This window comes from Neovison vison, chromosome 4 (genome assembly GCF_020171115.1).
Source record: "Neovison vison isolate M4711 chromosome 4, ASM_NN_V1, whole genome shotgun sequence".
Taxonomy (NCBI): domain Eukaryota; kingdom Metazoa; phylum Chordata; class Mammalia; order Carnivora; family Mustelidae; genus Neogale; species Neogale vison.
Window position 1 is genome coordinate 179,402,178 of NC_058094.1, and position 22,529 is coordinate 179,424,706.

The 22,529-nt window shown below is 41.4% G+C and overlaps 1 protein-coding gene across 2 annotated transcripts in view; it reads right to left on the reverse strand.

The window, feature by feature from the left end:
- IGF2BP3 (insulin like growth factor 2 mRNA binding protein 3) overlaps positions 1–2,840 on the reverse strand; it is a 144,017-nt gene extending 141,177 nt beyond the window's left edge. For both annotated transcript variants that reach the window (XM_044246216.1, XM_044246215.1), the window contains exons 1-2: positions 2,108–2,840; positions 646–706 (exon numbers count right to left, since the gene is read on the reverse strand). In XM_044246216.1, the coding sequence (XP_044102151.1) occupies positions 646–706; positions 2,108–2,282 (236 nt within the window). In that variant the 5' untranslated portion in view covers positions 2,283–2,840. The remainder of the gene's footprint in view (positions 1–645; positions 707–2,107) is intronic.
- Positions 2,841–22,529: the final 19,689 nt, after the last annotated feature.

Sequence of the window (22,529 nt, forward strand, 5' to 3'; positions counted from 1 at the left end):
AAGCAAGTATATGGGGGGCTGGGGGACGACGATGCAGGGAGGAGAGTGAAGGGGATGTAAGACAAAGGCTGGTTTGCAGCAACCTGTGTAACTCGAGTGACTGAAAGGCGCTTCTGGGCAGGAGAAGCCCAGTCGTTCACTCACGTGTTCCAATCAGCAAATTCCTCTTCTCAGATGTACAGACGGCCTCCCAGGCTTCTCAGACTCATCGCCGCCAACTCAGGACAGCGAAGGAAAGACACTCCACACCCACCGTGTCTGCAGCTGCTTTCCTCTACCATGAACTTACAGGTGGGGAGTGGGCGAGGGTCACCCACTGCTTCCTAATTCCTACAGATTCCCAAAACTGCCCTTCAAGACTTTGATTTCCTATTGTAGCCACTTAGAGAACACATAGGTGTGAGAGCTCCTATACAAATAACCCGGTGGCAGGAGCCACGGACGAGACCTTTATTCCCTACCAGCGCACGCACACACACCTGCCATAAACTTCAATGCAAGGAATAAACGACGGAAAAGCCCAGCCATTCAACATACAGTAATCCAAAAAGCGTCAGAGGAAAAGAAGTTATTTTCAGCTGTGTTGAAATCTCTCTTCCCAATAAGAGAGAACAGAATTAATGAAAATGCGATAAGTAAGCTCACCTTTGTCTTTTTGGGACAGAGTGCTCAACTTCCATTAATTTCCCGTGCAGTTCCACTTTACCTGCAGATACACAAGAGGTGCAAGACAGTTGGCCGGGTGTAGCGGCTCTTCCCGAAGGACAGGCAGAGCCTAAACTGGGACCCAAGTGATTTCCTCATACCCCCCGCCCCGCCCGCGTCTCAGGCAGGGAGGGCAGCCCCGCCACGCGCGGGAGGAAAGCTGACCCCTCAGACCTGTGTATAGCTTACAGGTGGGTGAGGAGTAGGGTCCATTGGCTGGCCTACCACTTGGGTAACATTCTAGCCCCAGGCCCAGCTCAGGGTTCACCCAACTCTACGACAGCCGCAGGACTGACGCGGCCCTTCCGCCCACCTCCCCCCGCACTCCCGTAAGACAAACTCTGGGGAGGGAGTTACGCTGGCTTTTTTTTCGGGAGGGGACCCCGAACCCTTCTCCCGGCTTCTAGCCCAGGCCCTCCAGGAACAGGGTGAAGAGGCTGGAGGACCGCAGGGTTGGCGCAGACAAGAGTGCACGGCCAGACGCATCTCAGCACAGAACGAACAAGGCGCGAAGGAGTGCGCGACGCCTGCCACACGGGCTGCCTGGGGGCTGGGGGGTAGGGGGACTCGAGCAAGCCTCGCCACTCACGGTTCCCCGCCGCGCCGAGCTTGCCCCGCCAACCCCCGAGCCGCGGCCAGGACGAAGAGAGCAACGGGGGACCGGGCGCGGCGGCTGGGGCTCCCTTGCCGGCGACCACTGGCCGCTCTCGCCCACCTGCCCCCTGGCTTGTAGGACGCGGGGAAGGTGGAGCGTGGAACCCGGGTCGCACTGGCCTGCGTCCCTCAGGATCCAGAGGAAGCGCCGGGCCGCCGGTGCTAGGCACCAACCAGCCCGCGTCCTCACTCCGCAGCAGGGTCGAGGCCACTTTGCATTCTCCCACGCCTGGGGTCTAAAGCGAACCGGGGGAGACTGAGAAACCAACACTATAAATAATAATGTGCAGAGAGAGAAAGGAGGCGGGGAGAGAAGCGGGAGAACCCGCTCGGCCCCTAAGGCCCGTTGTGCCAGGGACTAGAGCCCGCGCCTGGGCCCGGCCCGGGCGGGGCGAGCGGGGAAGGTCCGGCGCTCGCGGTCGCGCCTCCCCCAGCCCCGCTCCCCTCGGCGCCCGCGCGGCGGCTTTCTGACAGCGCGTCCCCGTCCGCCTGCAAAGCTCCGGCGGGAGGAGGGGAGCCGCGGGGGGCCGGGTTGGAGCCCAAGCTGAAGAGAGCACCCCAGACCTCACGCGTGTGGGCGCCCGGGCCTCGCCCCACCTCCCCGCCGCCCTCCCCCCGGGCCTGGGGCCCTGCGTGGACGCCCCCGGCGGCAGCCGCGGGCCTGGCTCCGGGTCCCCAACCCCGGCAGGCCCGGGCCGGCGGCGCAGGGCTGGGGCAGGCGCCGCCAGCGGGGCTGGGGCGGGCCCACCTGAAAGCGCCTCGATGGCCTTGAGGGCCCAGCTCTCGTCCGGACAGTCCACGAACGCGTAGCCCGTCTTCACTAGGAAGGGTCCCGACACTGGGATCTTGGCGTCCTTGAAGATACTTTCCAGGTCCGTAGGGACGGCATTCTCGCTTAGGTTTCCGATATACAGTTTGTTCATTGTGAAGAGTGGTTGTTTTTTAAAAAAATTCGGAGAAAAACGAAAAATTAAAACCACCCACAGTGATGGAGGGCTTCGGCGGGTTTTGTTCCCCTCGTCTTCTCGCCGTTAAAACACACAAACACAGTAAGAACCAAGGACAAGAACGAGGAGCGAAAAATCAAATCCGAAGGTTCTTGTTTTTCCTTTTCTGGGTATTATAAAAAAAAAAAAAGAAAGAACGAAAAGAAAAAGCCTTGCAGCAACCCAAACGTATCAACGAGTCTTCCTAACTCCGAGGAGGAGGCGGGATTAGCGAGAAAAAGGAGAGGAGGAGGAGGGGGGAAGAACTACTTTTTGTCTCTTCCTCCCCAACCCCTTTGGCATCGGCCAGCGGACTGTGAAAATATCACACTACGTGAAGACAGGCGCCGCCTCCCCATAAAATAACCCAGAAGGGTGACTGGCAGGAGGGAGGGGGGAAGGGGTGGAGGGAGGAAGGCGCAGGAGGCGGAAAAAATCCGCTCCGAGTGTCCGGCTTTTTGAATGAGCCACGTGTTCAAACTACAAATCAACGTCTCACGTGAGGAATCCCAGCGCCTCAATTAGAGTGGGTTTCGGGGGGAAAAAAAGCGAGAGGAGGACGAGGGGGAGGGGAAATGAGCATGAGCGAGGGACCCTGAGAGGGGGAGGAGGCAGAAGGCGAAAAATGCTAAAGGAGCCTCAGCCGGGGTGCGGAGGGGAGCGCGGCTGGAGGCCCTGATTGTCACAACAGAGTTTAGAAAGGGTTATCTGGTCGGGGCGGATCCTGAGGGGGAGGGGAGGAAAAAAGGGAGGGTTTTTTTTTTTTTTTAAATGAGATATGGGTGGAGGTGCTAACTAGGCAATTTCTCAGCTTTAGTTACCGGAGTTTCAAATATTCGATTTTTTAAAATAGGTAATTAACAAAACCAAAGAGTCCCAATTTCGAACCCGCCTTGTGGCTTTGATGACATTTGAAGTGTAACCCCGGCAAAGCCGCAAGCACGTTTCCAGAACTGGCAGGGGCGGAAACGCAGCGAGCGGGTGGGGTGGGAGGGAGCGGGAGAGGCGGGCAGACGCACCCCACCCGGTGCACCCTCCACGGGCCTTGGCACGGGGGAAGTGGGGCGGCCGGAGCCGGGGGCGGTGGGGGATGGGAGCCCGCGGCGTCCTGGGCGGGTGTCTGGGCGACACCTCCTCCGCCTGCGCTCGCGTTGGCTCTCGGCTTCGCGTTTGCGATTGGTTGAGCGATTCAGAAAAGGCTCAGAGATAAATGAGGCCGGGGGCGGGCTTGGCCACCGGTGGGGGAGGGGAGCGTAGAGGCGGAGGTATTCGGCGTGGGGATGGGGGCGTCCGCAACCTCGGAGGCCGGAGAAGAGAAGTCAGAGTGGGAAAAGTCGGTATCAAAACAGAAACCATTTCTTCCTGTAGTTTCCAGAGGAGGAGGAGTGGGGTAGGCTGGTACTTTTATTTAAAGAATTTTAGTTGGAGAACTTGGGACTCTTAAAACAGGAAGACCGTTCTGCGTTACCCCAAGGTGATATTCGCACTTGAAAATTGTCCGAGTCCCTTTCTGCCTCTTTTCTGCCTGCATTTGGCCATGAGAGCCATTCATAATTTCCCCTGTATGTAAGAAGTACAATGGTGGGTGTGTGGGGTAGGGTCTGGGCCCGGTGAAGCCTTCACTGGGCCAACAAAATGTAGACTGGAGAAGAGGAATACGGAAATGAACATAGTGCTGAGTTTTTTGTGGAAGTCTGCAAGTGTTTATTGATTGTGTACTCCACTCGAAAGCTTCATTTGCACCAGTTACTTGTGACATTTTTTAACAGGTATTCCGTGGAAAAGATGAAAAATGTTTATTTTTAAAGTCAATGAAATTCTACGTAGCATGGAAATATAAACAGGAATCTTTAATGATCTGGTACTGCTAGTAGTAGAAAATGTGCGACAGAGAAAATATTATGATTTACATTGAAACATTTAGTAATTAAAATTGGTAGAGTTCGTTTCTCTTTGTCAAACCCATATATGGCATTTAAAAGTGTATATTTTACAATTAAAAGATGAATGACAAATTACTTTTTCTACATGTAGGAACTATTGCACGATATAGAGTATTTGCATTTTTTTCTTTTAAAAGGAACTTATTTTATAGTTTTGTGTTGAACCGGAAGGTGTCAGATCATCCATTTTAAATGCAACTGTTCTAACAGGTTTTTCTTTTTCTGCTAAGCAAATCCAACTTTTTAAATGTAAACTCACTTTCACAATATTTTCATTGACATTTTACTTAGTGAAATGTTTTACTTTATGAGGTCGAGGACACAAATGTGCTCTTGTGTAATAATGTTCAGAACCATATTAGGAGCTCTATCTTTAAAGAACATTTCGGGGTGAGGTTTTAAGTTTATAGTTAGGTTTAACTTTTTAAAAGAGCTTATTTTTACTTTTCATGTTTTTAAAAATGAAATCATGGTTCTAAAAAAATATGTATTCTTTAACCTCTGTGGTATTTAAAATGTAAATATCAAAAATTATGAACTATTTTCCATGTACCTGTTGCATATGATCAAAAGCTACTTGGAGAAATGTGCTTTTCATTCATTTAGCAGTATTTGCTTTTCTAAGTATGTCTTTTTATAAAAACTAGTCTTTTCATCATTTAACTTTTAGTAGTTTTTCATTAAGAACAATTTGTATATATTCAGCTTGCTTCCAGAGTCACTTAATGGTACCTTCTGGATTGTTCAATGTATTTGCTCGTATTAAAACTGAGACCTAAGATAGTATCTCTTTCTAAAGCATGGGATAAATTGTTTATTTTCCATAAATACTAGACCGTGCTTGTCTGTCACTATCAAACACATCTAACACCTGGAATTTAAGACAAGTGTGTGCTGTTTTGATGAAATACGTTTCTGGGACTTGAGAACTTAATCTGTGTATTATTGTAACAAACTGGATACTCCATCTAGGACCTTAAAAACATACAGGAGTTAAATAAACTGAGACATAAAAGGGTGGTAGGTAGAGTCCACTCCACTTCCAGTCATCCAGCCACTTGAGGGATAAGTTTATACTCACTGGCTGAGTAAAAAGAGCACGGGTAATTGTCTTTTTACTGGCATTTCAAATGCAAAAACATCTTTGGTGGATTTTCAAAAAATGAATATAAGGTCACCCTAACTTCCAGCCTTTCAGGGAGTTTCACAGAAATTAACCCTGCATATGGGCTACTTCCGAGTTCTTCCCGAAGCAGTTGCAGCTCCTAATTAATGTTAACCCCACGGGAGAATCCCACCCATTGTGTGTGCTCTGATGCGGCTGAGTGTCACCCAACTGCAGTCTGTTTACGCTTTGGACAGCTGCACCTACTCCGTATCTCCTGAGGACAATAAAAATGTTTCTTATGGTTCAGTGTACTATTAAAGAAGAAAAACTATGTTTGGAAGGTCGGTTACCGTTGCTGTATCCACAGGTTCTGAGCGAAGGCTGAGCAGGTAGAAGCGAAGGAAAGGGCGTTCTTGCTGCTACCCCTAACCCCCGGCCACTCCTGAGAGCAACGGAGAGCCGAAGTCCTTACCGCGAGTGGGCACGCAATGCCCGCCGCGTCGCCTGGGCCCCTTAGGAGGTATTTTTTATCATACTCTTGCTCCTTCAAACATCTCTCCCGGACTCATGTGTTTAAACCCGATGCGTGATAAGTGGTAACTTGGCTCTGCCCACTCCGGAATCTGCCTTCAGTAATTTTTGTTTAAAATCAAAAATAGTACCCCAGGAGATGAGAAGATGGGGTTGTTTCCTTTTTCCCCTGGCTCTGCCCGGAAAAAGAGGGCGGGATTCTTGCAGCTCCCACTGGGGAAGATCCTTCGTTCCTCGCCTCGGAGGCTCTCGACCACTGAACCGTCCTGGCCCTGCCGCTGGACAGGCGCTTTCTGGCTCCGCCGCGGATTCTGTCCCTCCGCGCGGAGCTGTGCACGAGTTAGATGTAGGGGTCGGGAGACCCTCTACGGTTCCCCTCGCCACACGACACCACCTGAGGTTCTTCTCCAGCGCGCGTCCGCCCGCGGGCGGCGGAGACGAACCGGGCAGCGTGTGTTTGGCGACCCTCCCGCACTTCAGGCCTTTGTCGACGGTGCGAGAGGCTACATGGCGCTGGGGGATGTTTGGTACCCACGGAGAAAGACCGCAAGGAGCGCGGGCTGAATCCTGCGCCCGGGTCCGGGGCGGGGCGGGGCCGCAAGACGGGCGCACACGGCGCGCAAACGCGGCCTCGGGGCGGGGTTTCGCGCTCCGCGGGGCCGACTCGCCGAGACCAAGTTGAGCAACCGGCGTGGAGTGAGACACCGCCCCTGGCTGGGGAGGGGGCGGGGGGGGCTTCTTCTCTCACCCGATTGGTGGACGGAGGGAGCCTATCACCGTCGGCTGCCGCCGCCAGAGCCGTTTGCTGGTTTCCATTCATTGGACCCTGAGCCGCCCCTGGATTTCCATCTTTTGTGGCGCGAAAATAACCCTTTGCTCCCTCTCATTGGTTTTGTTGTTGAGGGTGGGATTGAGTTCTCGTCTTCTCATTTTTCCTGCCCTTTAACTGCGAGCCCCCAGCCCCAACCCCCAAGGAGGAAAGAGAGAGGAAGAGTAAAAAATAGTTGGAGTGCGTGTGGAGCCCGCCCCTTGGGCTGACCGCGTGGTGCCCGCAGAGTCCCCTCCCTTCCCCCAACGTCCAGCACCCGGAGGTCCTCGGTTTGCGCCATGCTCAGCAGCCGGAGTCACATCTTTCCCTGCTCGTTTCCAACATCTTAGAATTTATACTTCTTTTTTAGTTAAAACCACAGAAGAGGTTTTCAGATGCCTGATGTTTCCTGGGCTTCTAGAGAAAGCGGCTCATTCTGCCCCCTCCCTTTCTAACCCCCTTTTGTGGTCCACAGGGTTGTTTTAAGCAAAACCAAACAACCCCTCCAAAAAAAGCAAACGAAAAATTCCGGGTAAAATCAACTATGCCGAGACCACGTTTTCGTTGAAGCTGCCCTAAGACCAAAAGAAGCCGAGACCGACCTTGAAGGATTAGCGATTTCTGTAACAGAAATGTTCAAATTTTACTGACGTTTGGTGGAGACGGTGAGAAAAAATAAATAAGAGTTTGGCTTAGAAAAGGACAAAACAAACGAATAATCATATTTAATTTGGTTAACTGAAAAAGCTAACAGCTATAGTGCTGTATTCTAGGCAGTGGTGTCTTTGGTGGGTTTGTATTTATATACATACGTTGCTATTGTTCTTCTCAAAAATAAAGATCAGAACTCTGGCCATAACAGAAAAGAGGGAAGTGTAAATTTGTTTGGTATATCTAATTTCATAACAGACTCAAATTTTTTCATTATCTGAAGTAAATGAAATGTGCCAGTTAGAAATACAACTTAATAAATTGTTCCCAGATAATATAATTGTTCATTCTCTAAGTCTTGACAAAATACCTGGTTTGGTTAAAAAACAGTAAAACAAAAATTGCCTAGTACGTATTAAAAACTTTGAGAAAGTCGGCTTAAATCTGTGAGTTCAAATTTTTTTCTATATTGTTAACTCTTAGGTAGTAATGATGTTACATCATCCTCCTAAGCCTTTTGAAAAAACTATTTAGTTTTTTCGTTTTAATCTACAAAAGCCAACTAATTGAAGTTAGTTACCACCTATCATACTACTGCAAGCTATTTGAGCAGCTCTTTAAAACAAATTTTAAAAACTGACTACATTAGTAAGGAAAAATTTTTAAATACAGACAGATTTTGTTTTCTTTTTGTATATATATTTCAAGTATATTTTAGTAATGTGGTTAATAGATAGGTGTTTTTGAAGTTTTCGTGTAAAATTATTTCTCAGAAACATCAGAGTAACTTACAAATGATTTGAGTTGAACAAATTAAATCTTAGAAACTAAATTTATAGTGTAATCCTGAAGATTATAGAGTTAATAATTTAGCTAACCCTTAAACACCTAAAAAATTTAAAATGCGAAGATATTTGTAGAGTGATTATAGGTTGAGATTTACATGATCTTTAACTTTTATTTTTTGAAAATGATATAGTAGAAAAAATAAAGAATTTTTAGAGTAGATTTCAATTGAATAAAAAAGTTCCAAAATTAATCTGAATGAGCAAAAACTCTAAAACCTGAGATATTTTCAAATGTTTTCTGAAATTCTGAGATTTATATAATTAATATTTTTCTTTAAAAAAAACTTTGTTCTGTTTGGGAGAAATTGATTCATTAAATTTTCAAGTAAGTCAGGATTAAGAATCTTAATCTATCTGGTAAACTTTATACATGATTGTTAAAGTGGTAGATAAATATGATTCCTTTTATTGCAGTTATATCCTTTATATTATTGCTTCACTTGAGTGAAACTAAAAATATTCATTTATTTTTACCATTCTTCTGGGAGGAGGGAGGAATGAGACCTTTAGTGGAAAGAGTCTTTGGTAATTGGTGTGTGTACATGACTATTTGCTGAGGGACCACAGAAAACAAAGAAGATAGGCATTTGTCTGTGGGGGGAGGGGTGTGGAGAGGCTGAGAAGAGGTGGGCATTTGAACTTGTTTCTTGGTTGTAATTCTTTTATCCTTCAGGTTTCCTTGCTAAAGGTGGAGGGAAGGTGGTAGAGAGAATGTATTACCTAATGGAGTAAAATGGGACAGTAATCCAGGCATGAAATCCCACCGGAAAGAGCAATAAGAACATACTGTCCTCACTCAAATGATCAGAAAGTAAAGCACAGGCTGAGGTCATAGCTAGTTTTTAGCATTTGCTAACAAGTACATTTAAAAGACACGTTTTAAGGTCCTATTTTCTTGTTAGGATCCTTTCTTTTCCTGACCATTTCTCTTCCAGAATCCCATTCCAAAATCAGGAAGTAAGTCCCCTTCATGAAATAGATTTTGTGACATGTAGATACAAATCAGCTCCTAGGTGATTTTAGTGATAAACTGAGGAATTTCACATGCTGACTGTAAGTAATATATTTTTAGATTTTAATAAGGCAGAATATATTTGTAAATTCCTTACTTGCAGGAGTAATGGTAGACCATTACCATTTCCACTTTGGCTCATTAAGATTCATTTCTCCTTAAGTTCAGTTTACATTTGGGTCCTGAACTTCTCTTAGTATGATGATACCAATGTTAAAGATGGGAGCAGCAGGCTAGGTGAGCATTATTATTTCAAAACATCTCAGCTGAAGTTCATAAGAATCCGAGAACATAAGACATAGCAGGAAAGAAAACAAAACTAATCTGAAATCTTTATCAAAATTTACACTATGAAGTACTGTCTTAGAATTTGTGCCTATGGTTCTTTTGAAACATTTACCTCTTTTTTTGTGGTAGATTGCTCAAAAATGTAAAAGTTGGTGGTATTTTTGTCGCTTTTCTCAAGTGACAAATTTACTGATCAATTATTTTTAAAATGACAGTGCTAGTGCCTTCTCCAAGGCAAAGTTTTATTTGAACTGGTTTAATATCAATAATTAAATCTATTTGGTAGTTTCCCCTTATTTAATTTTGGCAGGGAGGGTGTCCTGTGCCAATCATTAAAGTAAGTTTTCTTTTTTTAAGTTATTTTTCTTTGTTAACTATTTATATTGTATTTGTAATCTGAAAATGTTTTTCCTTGCACTTTCCAAGACTTGGGGAATAATTTAGAAGTAACTATATTTTCCCCCCCAAAATATTAGTAAAGACTTTTTAAAATGTGTATAGTTTCCTACAAACAAGTAGGAAACATATTGAATATTTTCCATTAAGCTAACATAACTCTATGGTCCTTCTTTCTAATTCTAATACATCCTAATTCTAATCTAGCTACTAAAAATCTAATTCATAAAATGACACTAACAAAGGACATAAAAAAAAGAAAAAATACCAATTCTGTTGCATCAGAAATAGGTATAGTCTCTGTTATGTTGATAACATTTCATTCTGGGACAATTAAATACATAATGATGTCTCCATGTTTTGTTTTCATTTGTTGAAAACTGCTAGGATTTTGCTCCTTAATTTTATTAACGTATCTCTTAACGGTTATTTCTTTCATCTTATATTTCTTTACTACCAAGAATAAAATGACATTTTTAGTTTTGATTTAAGTGAATGGCCATCTCTACAAAGCCAAATAGAAAAACTAAGAAATCTAAAATTTTGGTGTAATGCATTATTGGTGCTTCCCCCTGGCAACCATAGTTCTATTCAAATTTTATTTTAATTTGGAGCCAGTATTGTAAACTTTACAAAACATTACATTGAATTTTGTTTGAAATATTAATAAACAACAAAATATTGAATGTGTTCATCTAGTGAAAGAGGTAACAGAATTACAGGTAACATTAGTCTTTCCCCTCATCAGCAACAGATCCGGTTGAGGGCAGTTTTGTTGGGTATGGAATGCAGTCAATGTGTGCAATTGGACAGGAGAATATATACACATATTCTTGTGGAGATTTGCAAAGGAATAAAGCAAGACAGAACTTATATTCAAATTCTGAGGTTGCAGGGTAAAACAGGCAAGGTAAGCACAATTTTTAAAGTTTGTTTCTTCACCATCAGAATTCTTCAATACAGTCTTTTTTTTTTTTTTTAAAGATTTTATTTATTTATTTGACAGACAGAGATGAGAGGCAGGCAGAGAGAGAGGAAGGGAAGCAGACTCCCTGCTGAGCAGAGAGCCTGACTCGGGACTCAATCCCACACGACCCTGAGATCATGACCTGAGCTGAAGGCAGAAGCTTTAATCCACTGAGCCACCCAGGTGCCCCCTTCAATACAGTCTTTTTAAAGTTGGGGAGAGAAGAGTAACAATACAGACTGAACTGGAATTAGGATGCTATTAGTACATCAACATTAAAATTTAAGTAATTCAAAATGTTTTAATTTTTCTCTTTCTGTGCCTTGTGTTCTGTTTGTAAAAGACTTGGTGGCTCAGTGGGTTGAGCCGCTGCCTTCGGCTCGGGTCATGATCTCAGAGTCCTGGGATCGAGTCCCGCATCGGGCTCTCTGCTCAGCAGGGAGCCTGCTTCCCTCTATCTCTCTCTGCCTGCCTCTCCGTCTACTTGTGATCTCTCTCTGTCAAATTAAAAAAACAAAAAAACAAAAAAAGACTTATTATACCCATAAAATATCCAGTAGCATTATTAAAACATACATGGGATCAATGTAAAAAGTCACAACAACATGATCACCTATTTTTTAAAATAGTGTTGAATTTATTTACAAAATATGAAGTTATCACAAATCCTTTCTGTTGGATTGTTCTACCACTTGTTTGTGCACATGATCTGTACGTTGATAATTTGTTTTAGTCAAAGTAAGTAGCATTGTTTGAAAAAATGTCTCTACAATAAAAAGAGCCAAAGATATGGTCTGTTGCTGTTTTGAAACCTAAATGTGGAAAGGAAACAGATTTTAAGTGAAAGCTGGGTCCTGTTATTTACTGCCTTTTTGATATTTATTGAGGGATGGGGAAATGGATTAAACTGCAATGCTGTTTCAGAATTGATCACAAGTAAAGCTTTTAGGCGCTATAAATAAAGAATGTTGTTTCAACCAATGATAGCCCCTCCTATTACTATTTGTGCAAAATATTCTTTTTCCTTGATTTTTAAATATCCCTAAATTATTTCATTACCAAGGAGGTGGGATGGGGTCATGTTGTATTAGAATATCCATATGTTTTAAGACCCTGAGCTTTTAAACAGATAAATAAATCAGTTTATTATGATTTATTCTACAATAAGTATTGCATATATTTTCTTATCTATACCATTGTTTTGCTAATAATAAGCTGAATTACTCTCAGATGTGGCAGCTAATGGCAACATATAGCCAAGCACAGAGAAGATGGTTAAGCAAGGAAAAAATATTAAAATCATGTGGAACTTTTTTTTGTTTTTGTTTTTGTTTCTTGTGGAACTCTTGATTAAGCCAAAACTGAAAGTATCTTCCCACAACCAAATCTAGTGATCAGGTTTCTAGTTTTTATTATTAATAGTTAAAATTTGAATGTATGGATAGTATGCAGACATTACTTACTAAAGAACTTGGGAAGAATCTCTTGAACAGTTTGTAGTTTGGTTTAATGTAACTTTATATGTAATATAAAAACAATTACTTTGTTTTTTAAAGGTTTTTTTTTTTCATGTTTCCCTGCAGATAATTAAAAAGCCCAAAAGTTAAGCTAAAGACTATTATTTGGTTAAAAATATGTTATCTATGGACTAAAATATTGTTCTTTTCCTTTTAATTTTTACATGAAAGCTTGAAACATAACCTATTAAAAACCAACAGACTTAATGGTATTTATAAGTCCATGAAACAGGTTTTGCTAATTTTTTTTTGTTTTGCTAATTTTTAAAAAATAATCTTACACGTAAATTAGGTATATCAGAGAATTTGATTTTATGTGTATAAAACTGATTATGTTGAATAGTCAAATAAATTCATTTTGAAAGCAATACAATTCAGCCAGATTGCCTCAGAGTGGCATTATCCAAGTGATTATGCAATGTAATACGAAATTATAGGGCTCTGAATTTTGAATTCAGCTGTGGATATACCAATATAAATATGCAAATAAATTATTATTTTCAAAAATCCAGACTTGAGTGGATAAAGTCAAGAAAGCAGAGTCTGTGATGTAAAGGGAAGTCAAAGTGTTTAAAGCACTTGTGACAGGAAAAGGCTGTGTGAACCAGAAGATATCTAGATTCACTACAGTAAATAGTTAAAATTTCTCTAAAATGTGATTTTGGTAGTGAATATTTTGTGTTTGGAAAATACAAAGTTTTTGTTTAATGGAAAGCACTTTTGTTTAATGGAAAGAGAAAGAGATTGAGGCAAAGTATGTTAGAGACGCGGTCTAAAAGACTCCATGTGGGAAAACATCTCCCCCTTTCTATATATATTCTAAATTCTTGGATACCTTTATAAATATGTTCAGGGAATTGTACAGAGTATCTTCTCTTTCATATGATTTGCAGTAGAACCTGTTTCATAATGAAACAGTTCTATAATTTTCAGACTGGAAGGATTATTAGGGATCTGGTAGTTTCCCATTTTACAGTTGAGGAGATTGAAGTCAGGGAAGGTACAGTGCAGGTTCAGTGGCAAGGCTGAGAATTGCTTATCACCGAAGGAAACCATGTGCCCGTCTTCAGTGGGAGATACAACAAATACTTTTTTCCCTATTTTTGGTAATAAGAAAACAGACCCATGGTGATGTTTGCCTAGACTTAATATCATTTTTTTTTAAAAAACACCTACAATTATGCTAATGCATGGTTCTGTGAGTCCTTGAAAGCTAAAGGCAAAAGCCTTGAGGTAGAAGAGACCTTGGGGAGGAAAGTAGGGGTTCATTTCACTAACTCTGCTCAGAATCTCATTTAAACTATCCCAAACTGATAAAAGCAATTCAATGTAAAAGGCGGGTATGGAAGAAGAGCCCATTATTTCTTTCACCCAGGATTTCTGTTTTGTGTCTCTCAAAATCTTGAAGATTCAAGGCCCAGCTACATCAGGACCTCTAGAGGCCATGAAATCTGCATTAATAAGCACCTGACACACTCTTAGTGGTCCCCTAAGAAATTCCTCCTTGTAACAAACTTCAAAAATGGGATGTTCAAATTTATTCCATATAACAGCAGTTTAACAGTGGGCTTGGGTTTTCTTTTCTTTATGCTTTAATGAGATTTTAGGGGTGGGAAGAGCTGTGTATTACCCCCCACACACACACACACACACATCTCCCAGTGGAGTAATTCAGACTCTTCCCTCCTCTCCCATCTATTGGATTGTTAAACATTTGGCAGAGGCTCACATGCCATCAGTGTTTGTTTGCTCACGCCAGTGTGGAGTGGTGGTCACTGGTCATAAATCCTTCTGGCTTCCCATCCCTAACTAGATACATGAACCTAAGAGCTCAAAGTCCTTGGCTGCACCTTTGAATTAAAAGCTGTCCTTACATCATTTTGTTTACCTGGAGATCTTTTGGTCTTCATAAACAGTGGATGCTACAATGGCAGACACCTGTTTCCTATGTATGCCGCTGACCCTCCTGTGACCCTGGGTCAGTCGGTTGTTGTTGTTTTTAACCTCCTTGGCCTTTGTTTCCACAGCTGTAAAGAAAGTTTAAACTACTTACACCATTCTTTACCTTTTTCACAACAGAGTACTGAGTAGACTTTCTACAAATATTAGTGGAATTTCGTTTCAGAAAAAGGAGGACTAGCAATATCATTGAAATGATTGGACAACTTCAGAAAATTCTATAAAATGCATGAGGGGAAGAGATTACTGCTTGAAACTGGAAAATGATGCAAAGAAGGATATTCTTTTTTTTTTTTTCCTAAAGATTTTATTTATTTATTTGACAGACAGAAATCACAAGTAGGCAGAGAGGCAGGCAGAGGGAGAGAAGGAAGCAGGCTCCCCACTGAGCAAAGAGCCGGATGCGGGGCTAGATCCCAGAACCCTGGGATCATGACCTGAGCTGAAGGCAGAGGCTTTAACCCACTGAGCCACCCAGGTGCGCCAAGGAAGGATATTCTTTAAATAAGAAAGCTTATTTAAATACCGCAGATCAGTAACAGTGAGAAAAGAATAAAAACAAAAATCTTCCCTATAAAGGAATCCTTTATTGAGTCCAACCACTTAACATGAGCCAATGTCCTGACCAAAAGATATACAAATTTAAAAAAAAAAAAAAAAACTTACAACTATTTTCCCAATACCTAAAATTTTATCTGAGATGTAATATATACGTCATTTTTTAAAAATTTTTGATTTGTGGTAGCCAGCTGCCTCAGTGGAGCTTGTGACTCTTGATTTTAGGGTTGTGAATTCGAGCCCCACATTGGATGACTGAGCTAGCTGAGCTAGCCAGATGCTCCCACAATTTGTTTTCATCAACGGGTTTCCTTCTTTTAGAATTGGAACCTCATGCTTCATATGAAATTAGGTAAGAAATTATTAACATTATACAGAATTTATGGGCTAAAGAGAATATAAAAGGAAAACAAAAATGTCAAGAATTTAAAAACTGATGAGTTAAATGTCAAATTAGATGATCAATCAATATGAATGTTTATTAATAATTATATTTGTCTCTAAATTAATTTTCTAACTGCTTCCCTTAGATTTCTGAAGAATATATCAATTTAGATACCTTAATTTTATAAAAACAAATTAAAGATAATTAGAACAAAACCTGAAGCCTCTTCATGTGACTCTTAATCTCAGGACCATGAGTTCAAGCTCCATGTTGTATGTAGAGATTACAAAAAAGAAAAAAAAATTAAAACTTAAAAAAAAAAAAAAAACCTGGAGCTTCTTGAGACCAACTGGAAGTTACTCTAGCTCAAACTAAAGGGAAACAAAATATCATTAGATTTAAAACATATGTACTAAATTTAAAGAATTTAAAGTGCTCAGTTTAAATATTTATATTTACTTCTATGTAAATATAAATATTTATATATTTACTTCTATTCTACTTCTATTCTAGGTGGTTTCTTGAAAAATCTGTAAGGATTATTTTAAAAAGGCATAAAACTCTCTTTTCAGCTGCAGTGATTATCTCTGACTTGAGGTTTTCCCCTCTAGAGTTGAAACATTCATTTGAGCAACATTCAGAAGGAACTTTTCCATAGAAATAGAATTAAAGAACTTCAGCATAGTTGTTCCTTGCAAAATAGCTTTAGCAGTGGTGCACTTGAAAAACTAGCAAAAATAATGGCAATAGCAGGGCTCTAAGAAAAAAAAATCCTGCCAATGAATCTTTATTTTAAATATTAAAAATAAGCACAGTTATAGGACTCAGACTTTAATACTCTGTGATGTCGATATCCCTGTGCATTTTATGTGTTTAATTTGTTCTTGTAAAATGAAGGCAAGAGAATTTTGATGAAGCAAACTTAGTGATTCAGAAGACATTTCTTATTTCTCACTTACTTAAAATAATAAAATTTAATGCCCAAAAAAAGCAGTTCATTGGAATTTATTGAAACAGATTTGAGTGGTGCTTTCACCTATGATATTGCAAATTTTTGCAGAGACTAAAATTTTCAGAATCTAGGCAAATTGAAAGGATATTTCGTTAACACAAATTTTATAATGTGAAAATAAATGAAGACTTCCAATGATAAGTTAGTAGAAAAGATTATTTATTTAGTTTATAGCTCCCAGGTCTTATAAAAATAAAAGCCTTTAAAAAAAATAAATAAGAGCTTTTAATCTGGTTCTGCTCCTTTGGAGTTATTAATAATACAATATGAGATAAGAGATTTTTATTTGATAAAACTTTTATTCCACTGCAAAATTTTAATATATTATTAATGAGAAAAGTCACCGTGGTCTAAATCAGAACTAATAGTTCTTTGAAAAACAAGACAATCAAATTTGGGTTTATTTTTCCTTTCAATTCCTAAGCTGTTTTTTTTTCAGGTTAAAAATGTTTTATGTCCATGACACAATCAAAAGTAGACCCATTGTTCACTTTATATTTGAAACTTACCTCCTTTTTCTTTGTTCTTTTGATTTATAATTTGTAATGTAATTTGTAATATAATGACAATTTAATTTAATTATAATTTAATTAAATTATAATGTAATTAATTTAATTTAATTATAATGTAATTTAATTTGTAATATAATGAACTTAAAATAATTGTGAATCAGTTATTCATAGCTTCATAAGCAAAAATAAGAATAAAGTCTGAATTTGACATAGCACTTTGTCTATATATTGCAAAACATTTATCATTTAAAAAAATTTTTAGGGACACCTGGTTGGCTCTGTCAATGGAGAATGCAACTCTTGATCTTGGGGATGTAAGTTCAAGCCCCAGGCTGGGTGTAGTGATTACTTTAAAACAAAACAAAACAAAACAAGCAAAAACAAAACAAAACCTGGAGCTTCTCGGTGGCTCAGCTGATAGAGTGGCTAATTTTTGGTTTCAGCTCAGGTCATAAGCTCAGGGTCCTGGGATGGACATCCACATCAGGCTCCACATTCACTGGGGACTCTACTTAAAGTTTCTCTCTCCCCCTCTCTTCTGCCCTTGCCCTGCTCATGCTCTCTCTTAAAATAAAAATAATTTTTTAAATAAATTAAGAAATAAAAATCCTTGAAAAAAATCAAACATTAGAAAAAATTTTCACTTATCTCCTCTATTAAGAGTGTCAACCGATTGGCGAGGTCTGCTTTGTCTTTGTATGTAAGTAAACTCCACAAGGTCAGGGATTTTTTTTTTTTTTAAAGGTCTATGTTGCTTACTGCTAATTTCCCAATACTTAAAATTTTGTCTGAAATGTAATATATACTCAATAAATATTTTTGAGTGAATGCATGATACCGTATAACTTTCAGTCTTCTATGAAGCAAGTCCTCAATTAAAGTTGTTGAACACACAAATGCTAGGATGTTTGTGCAAATGCATATGCTACCTCACTCTCTAAAATGCATGGGGTAGGGCACTTGACTGGCCCAGTCAGTGGAGCAGTCAGGTCTTGATCTCGGGGTTTTGAATTTGAGCCCCACATTGGGTGTAGAGGGTGTCTGGGTGACTCAGTCAGTTAAGTGTCTGACTCCTGATTTCGGCTCAGGTCATGATCTCAGGGGCGTGGGATAGAGCCTTGCAAGTCAGGCTCCACGCTCAGCAAGGAATCTACCTGAGATTCTTCCCTCTCCCTCTGATCCTCTTCTCTGGTGCCTGCATGCTCTATCTCTAAAATAAGAAAAATCTCTGGGGGTGCCTGGGTGGCTCAGTGGGTTAAGCTGCTGCCTTCCGCTCAGGTCATGATCTCAGGGTCCTGGGATCGAGTCCCGCATCGGGCTCTCTGCTCAGCAGGGAGCCTGCTTCCTCCTCTCTCTCTGCCTGCCTCTCTGCCTGTTTGTCATCTCTCTCTGTCAAATAAATAAATAAAATCTTTAAAAATGATAATAATTTTAAAAAATCAACAAAATCTCAAAAAAAAAAAGCTTGGTGAAGTAGTGTTTACTTATTTTTTTCAATAACTATTTGGACTCTAAAAGGTTTAGGGCAATGTGGAGGATAGAGATTGATGCATACAGTATGGTCCTTGCCTGCCACACTTTAAGAGGCAGCATATAAACACCAATCCTGTGATCCTTAAAAATATCAGTGATTTATCCAAAATGTCCTTAATTTTCCTTAATGGCCCATTTTTTTAATTTATTTATCTTTATTTAATTAATTAATATATTTGACAGAGAGAGGGAAAGATCACAAGTAGTCAGAGCAGCAGGCAGAGGGGGAGGGGGAAGAAGGCTCCCCACTGAGCAGAGAGCCCGATGTGGGGCTCGATCCCAGGTCCCTGAGATCATGACCTGAACTGAAGGCAGAGGCTCAACCCACTGAGCCACCCAGGTAGCCCCTTAATGGCCCATTTTAAAGCCTTTATTTGGGAATTTGTATAAACTCTTCTTGGACATATCTAAATGATATGAAAATATTAAAGTGCCTTTATAAAAATGAAAGTGCCTTGGGGCACCTGGTTGGCTCAGTGGGTTAAAGCCTGGGATCAAGCCCCGCATCGGGCTCTCTGCTCAGCAGGGAGCCTGCTTCCTCCTCTCCCTCTGCCTGCCTCTCTGCCTCCTTGTGATCTGTCAAATAAATAAAATCTTTTTAAAAAAATAAAATAAAATAAAAGTGCCTCATAAAACACTTTTTTTAAAAAGTAAACTCTATGCCCAATGTGGGACTTGAACTCATGACCAAGAACTCATGATCAAGAGTTGCATGCTGCATGGGGTGAGTCAGGCAGGTATCCCGTACAACAACACTTGTATCAAATAAAACATTTTTTTGTTGTCACCCGGAGGTTTCTTGGTTTTTCTTGTCCTAACAGAAATTGAGGGGAAGGGGCCACAAGAAGCTCACTGTCTATTGTTCAAAGAACCACCCCCTGCAAGCATCTCTCAAGATGGAAAGCATGCTTTCTCATTCTAAATACCAGGATTTGGTTAACAAGTTCACTCACATTCATCCTACCAGTTCCTTTCAGCAATTTTTTTTTTTTTTTAGTTTATTTAAGGGGCACCTGACTGACTCAGTTGTTAAGTGTCTGACTTCAGCTCAGGTCAAGATCCCAGAGTCCTGGGACTGAGCCCCACATCAGGCTTCCTGCTCCATGGGAAGTCTGCTTCTCCCTCTCCCACTCCTCCAGTTTGTGTTCCCTCTCTCACTTTCCTCTGTCAAATAAAGAAATAAAATCTTTAAAACAAAGTTTTGTTAAGTACTCTCTACACCCAGTGTGGGGCTCAAACGCAACACCCCGAGACTGAGTTGCATGTTCTACCAACCAAGCTAGCCAGGCACCCCTTTCAGCCAATTCTTGAAACTCAATCATATATCCTTTTATTCTGACTTTCTAGATTACAGTATCCTGTTTCTCCCAGTCTTGTGTCTTAAAATATTCACTGATAGATGCCATTGATCATTTATTGCCTTCTTCCAGACTCCTATCCTTTCATTGTTTGGGGGGCAATATTCAACATCCAGGCATGGGTTCACTATAATTTTGTGCACGTAAAGCTCTGTTTCTAAAAGTTTTTCAGTAATTTGTGAGTATCACTCAGGATGGTAAATTTCAGGCTTCTTGAAACTGCATTTCTGGCTGCCGTTTAAGTGCAACTATACATGATGACTCCTCCATGTCTTTCCAGGGTATCGGTTTTTGGCTCAGAGCAGAGCCCCTCATTTTTCCTCTATACTCTTACCTAGACTGAAGCTTATTTTGCACTCTTCATGTTCTTAAGCAAATGGATGGAGGAAAAAAAAAAACAGGTAATTGTTGACCAGTGTGCTCAAACAATAAGCAGAAGTTACATCAACCCACTGTCACATTGCCAGATGTAGGATACTCCTGCCTACTAATGATTAAACAAATTAGATTCATAAATGATATTTTTAGCCTTTTACATTTTATCTGGCTGTTTCCTAGTTTGAAAATGAACGGGCTGGACCAAGTGATCTGTTTTTTTGTTTTTAAAGATTTTATTTATTCATTTGACAGACAGAGATCACAAGTAGGCAGAGAGGCAGGCAGAGAGAGAGGAAGGGAAGCAGGCTCCCGGCTGAGCAGAGAGCCCGATGTGGGGCTCGATCCCAGGACCCTGAGATCATGACCTGAGCCAAAGGCAGAGGCTTTAACCCACTGAGCCACCCAGGCACCCCTGGTTTGTTTTTGTTTTTGTTTTTGTTTTTTTAAATATTGTATTTATCTATTTGAGACACAGAGAGAGAGCAAGAGAGCATGAGTAGAGGTAGGGGCAGAGAGAGAAGAAGACTCCCTGCTAAGCAGGGAATCCGATGTGGGGCTTGGTCCCAGGACCTGGAGATCTCGACCTGAGCTGAAGGCAGATGCTTCACTGACTGAGCCACCCAGGCGCCCTGGACTAAAACATCTTTAAAGCTTTTTCCAGCTGTGAAATTTTACTGATTCTCCTGAAACAGGAAACTGCTACCCCAGGATGATTTTCTTTACACTTAGTGTTTGTCATCTACTATTTTTTTTTAAAGATTTTATTTATATATTTGATAGGCAGAGATTACAAGTAGGCAGAGAGGCAGGTGGGGGCGGGGGGAGCAGGCTCCCTACTGAGCAGAGAGCCCATTGCGGGGCTCGGTCCCAGGATCCTGGAATCATGACCTGAGCTGAAGGCAGAGGTTTTAACCCACTGAGCCACCCAGGCACCACTGTCATCTACTATTTAAATATTGTTTGAAGAAACATATGTTACAGCTAACATGGGGATATAGATCATAAATGGGTAATTCTGCTAGGAAGAAATGCAGAGTATGGAAGAGGATAATGCATTTCCATTTAGAATTATAAATGTGGCAGAATTCCTTAAAAAACAAAACAAAACAAAACAAAATCCCCGGGGCACCTGGGTGGCTCAGGGTGTTAAGCCTCTGCCTTCGGCTCAGGTCATGATCTCAGGGTCCTGGGATTGAGCCCCACATTGGGCTCTCTGCTCAGCGGGGAGCCTGCTTCCCCCTCCTCCTCTGCTTGCCTCTCTGCCTACTTGTGATCTCTCTCTGAAATAAAATCTTTAAAAGAAAAAAAACCCCTTACAAATAAGGGTGAGAAAAGGAGTGAGTGGGTTTTTGTTTCTAGGCACCAGTCTTTAGACATTACTTAGAAAAATTTCTTCTCAAATATTCATCATGTGGTGGGGGCATCTGGGTAGTTGAGGGTCTGCCTTTAGCTCAGGTCATGATCCCAGGGTCCTGGGATCGAGCCCCGCATCATTGGACTCCCTGCTCATCGGGGAGCCTGCTTCTCCCTCTCCCACTATCTCGCCCCTCCACTCATGCTCTCTCTCGTTTCAAATAAATAAATAAAATCTTTTTTTTTTTTAATTCACCATTTTGGTGATACTAAAATGCACATATTATGGACACCTGGCTGGCTTAGCCAGTAGAGCATGAAACTCTTGATCTCAGGGTTATGAGTTTGAGCCCCACACTGGGTATAGAAATTATTTAAAAATAAAAATTTTAAGGGTTGCGTGGGTGGCTCAGGGTGTTAAGCCTCTGCCTTCTGCTCAGGTCATGATCCCAGGGTCCTGGGTTTGAGCACTACATCAGCCTCCCTGCTAGGCGGGGAGTCTGCTTCTTCCTCTCCCACTGCCCCTGCTTGTGTTCCCTCTCTTGCTGTCTCTCTCTCTGTATCAAATAAATAAATAAAATCTAAAAAAAAAAAAAAGTATCAGAGGCTTAACCAATGGCAGCACCCAGTGCCCCTCAAAATCTTTTTAACTTTTCTGTTTATAAGCCACACAATATTCTACTAGTTGCATTTTTCTCATAGTATGAGGCCAGGATTTGTTTTCCAAAGGATTAATCTGCTGAAAAATATTCTAAGCCTACTTATATTATAGTTAGAAAAGTGAAATTCCATGTGCCAACAAGCCCAGGAGTAGTAATTTATAGAAATGCTTTTTGTTTGTTTGTTTTAAGTAGGCTCCACACCCAACGTGGGGCTTAAACTCACAACCCCAAGATCAAGAGTCAAATGCTCTACCGACTGAGCCAGCCAGCCCACCCCATTTAAGAAGTGTTTCTGAGGGCGCCTAGGTGGCTCAGTGGATTAAGCCGCTGCCTTCCACTCAGGTCCTGATCTCAGGGTCATGGGATCGAGTCCCGCATCGGGCTCTCTGCTCAGCAGGAAACCCG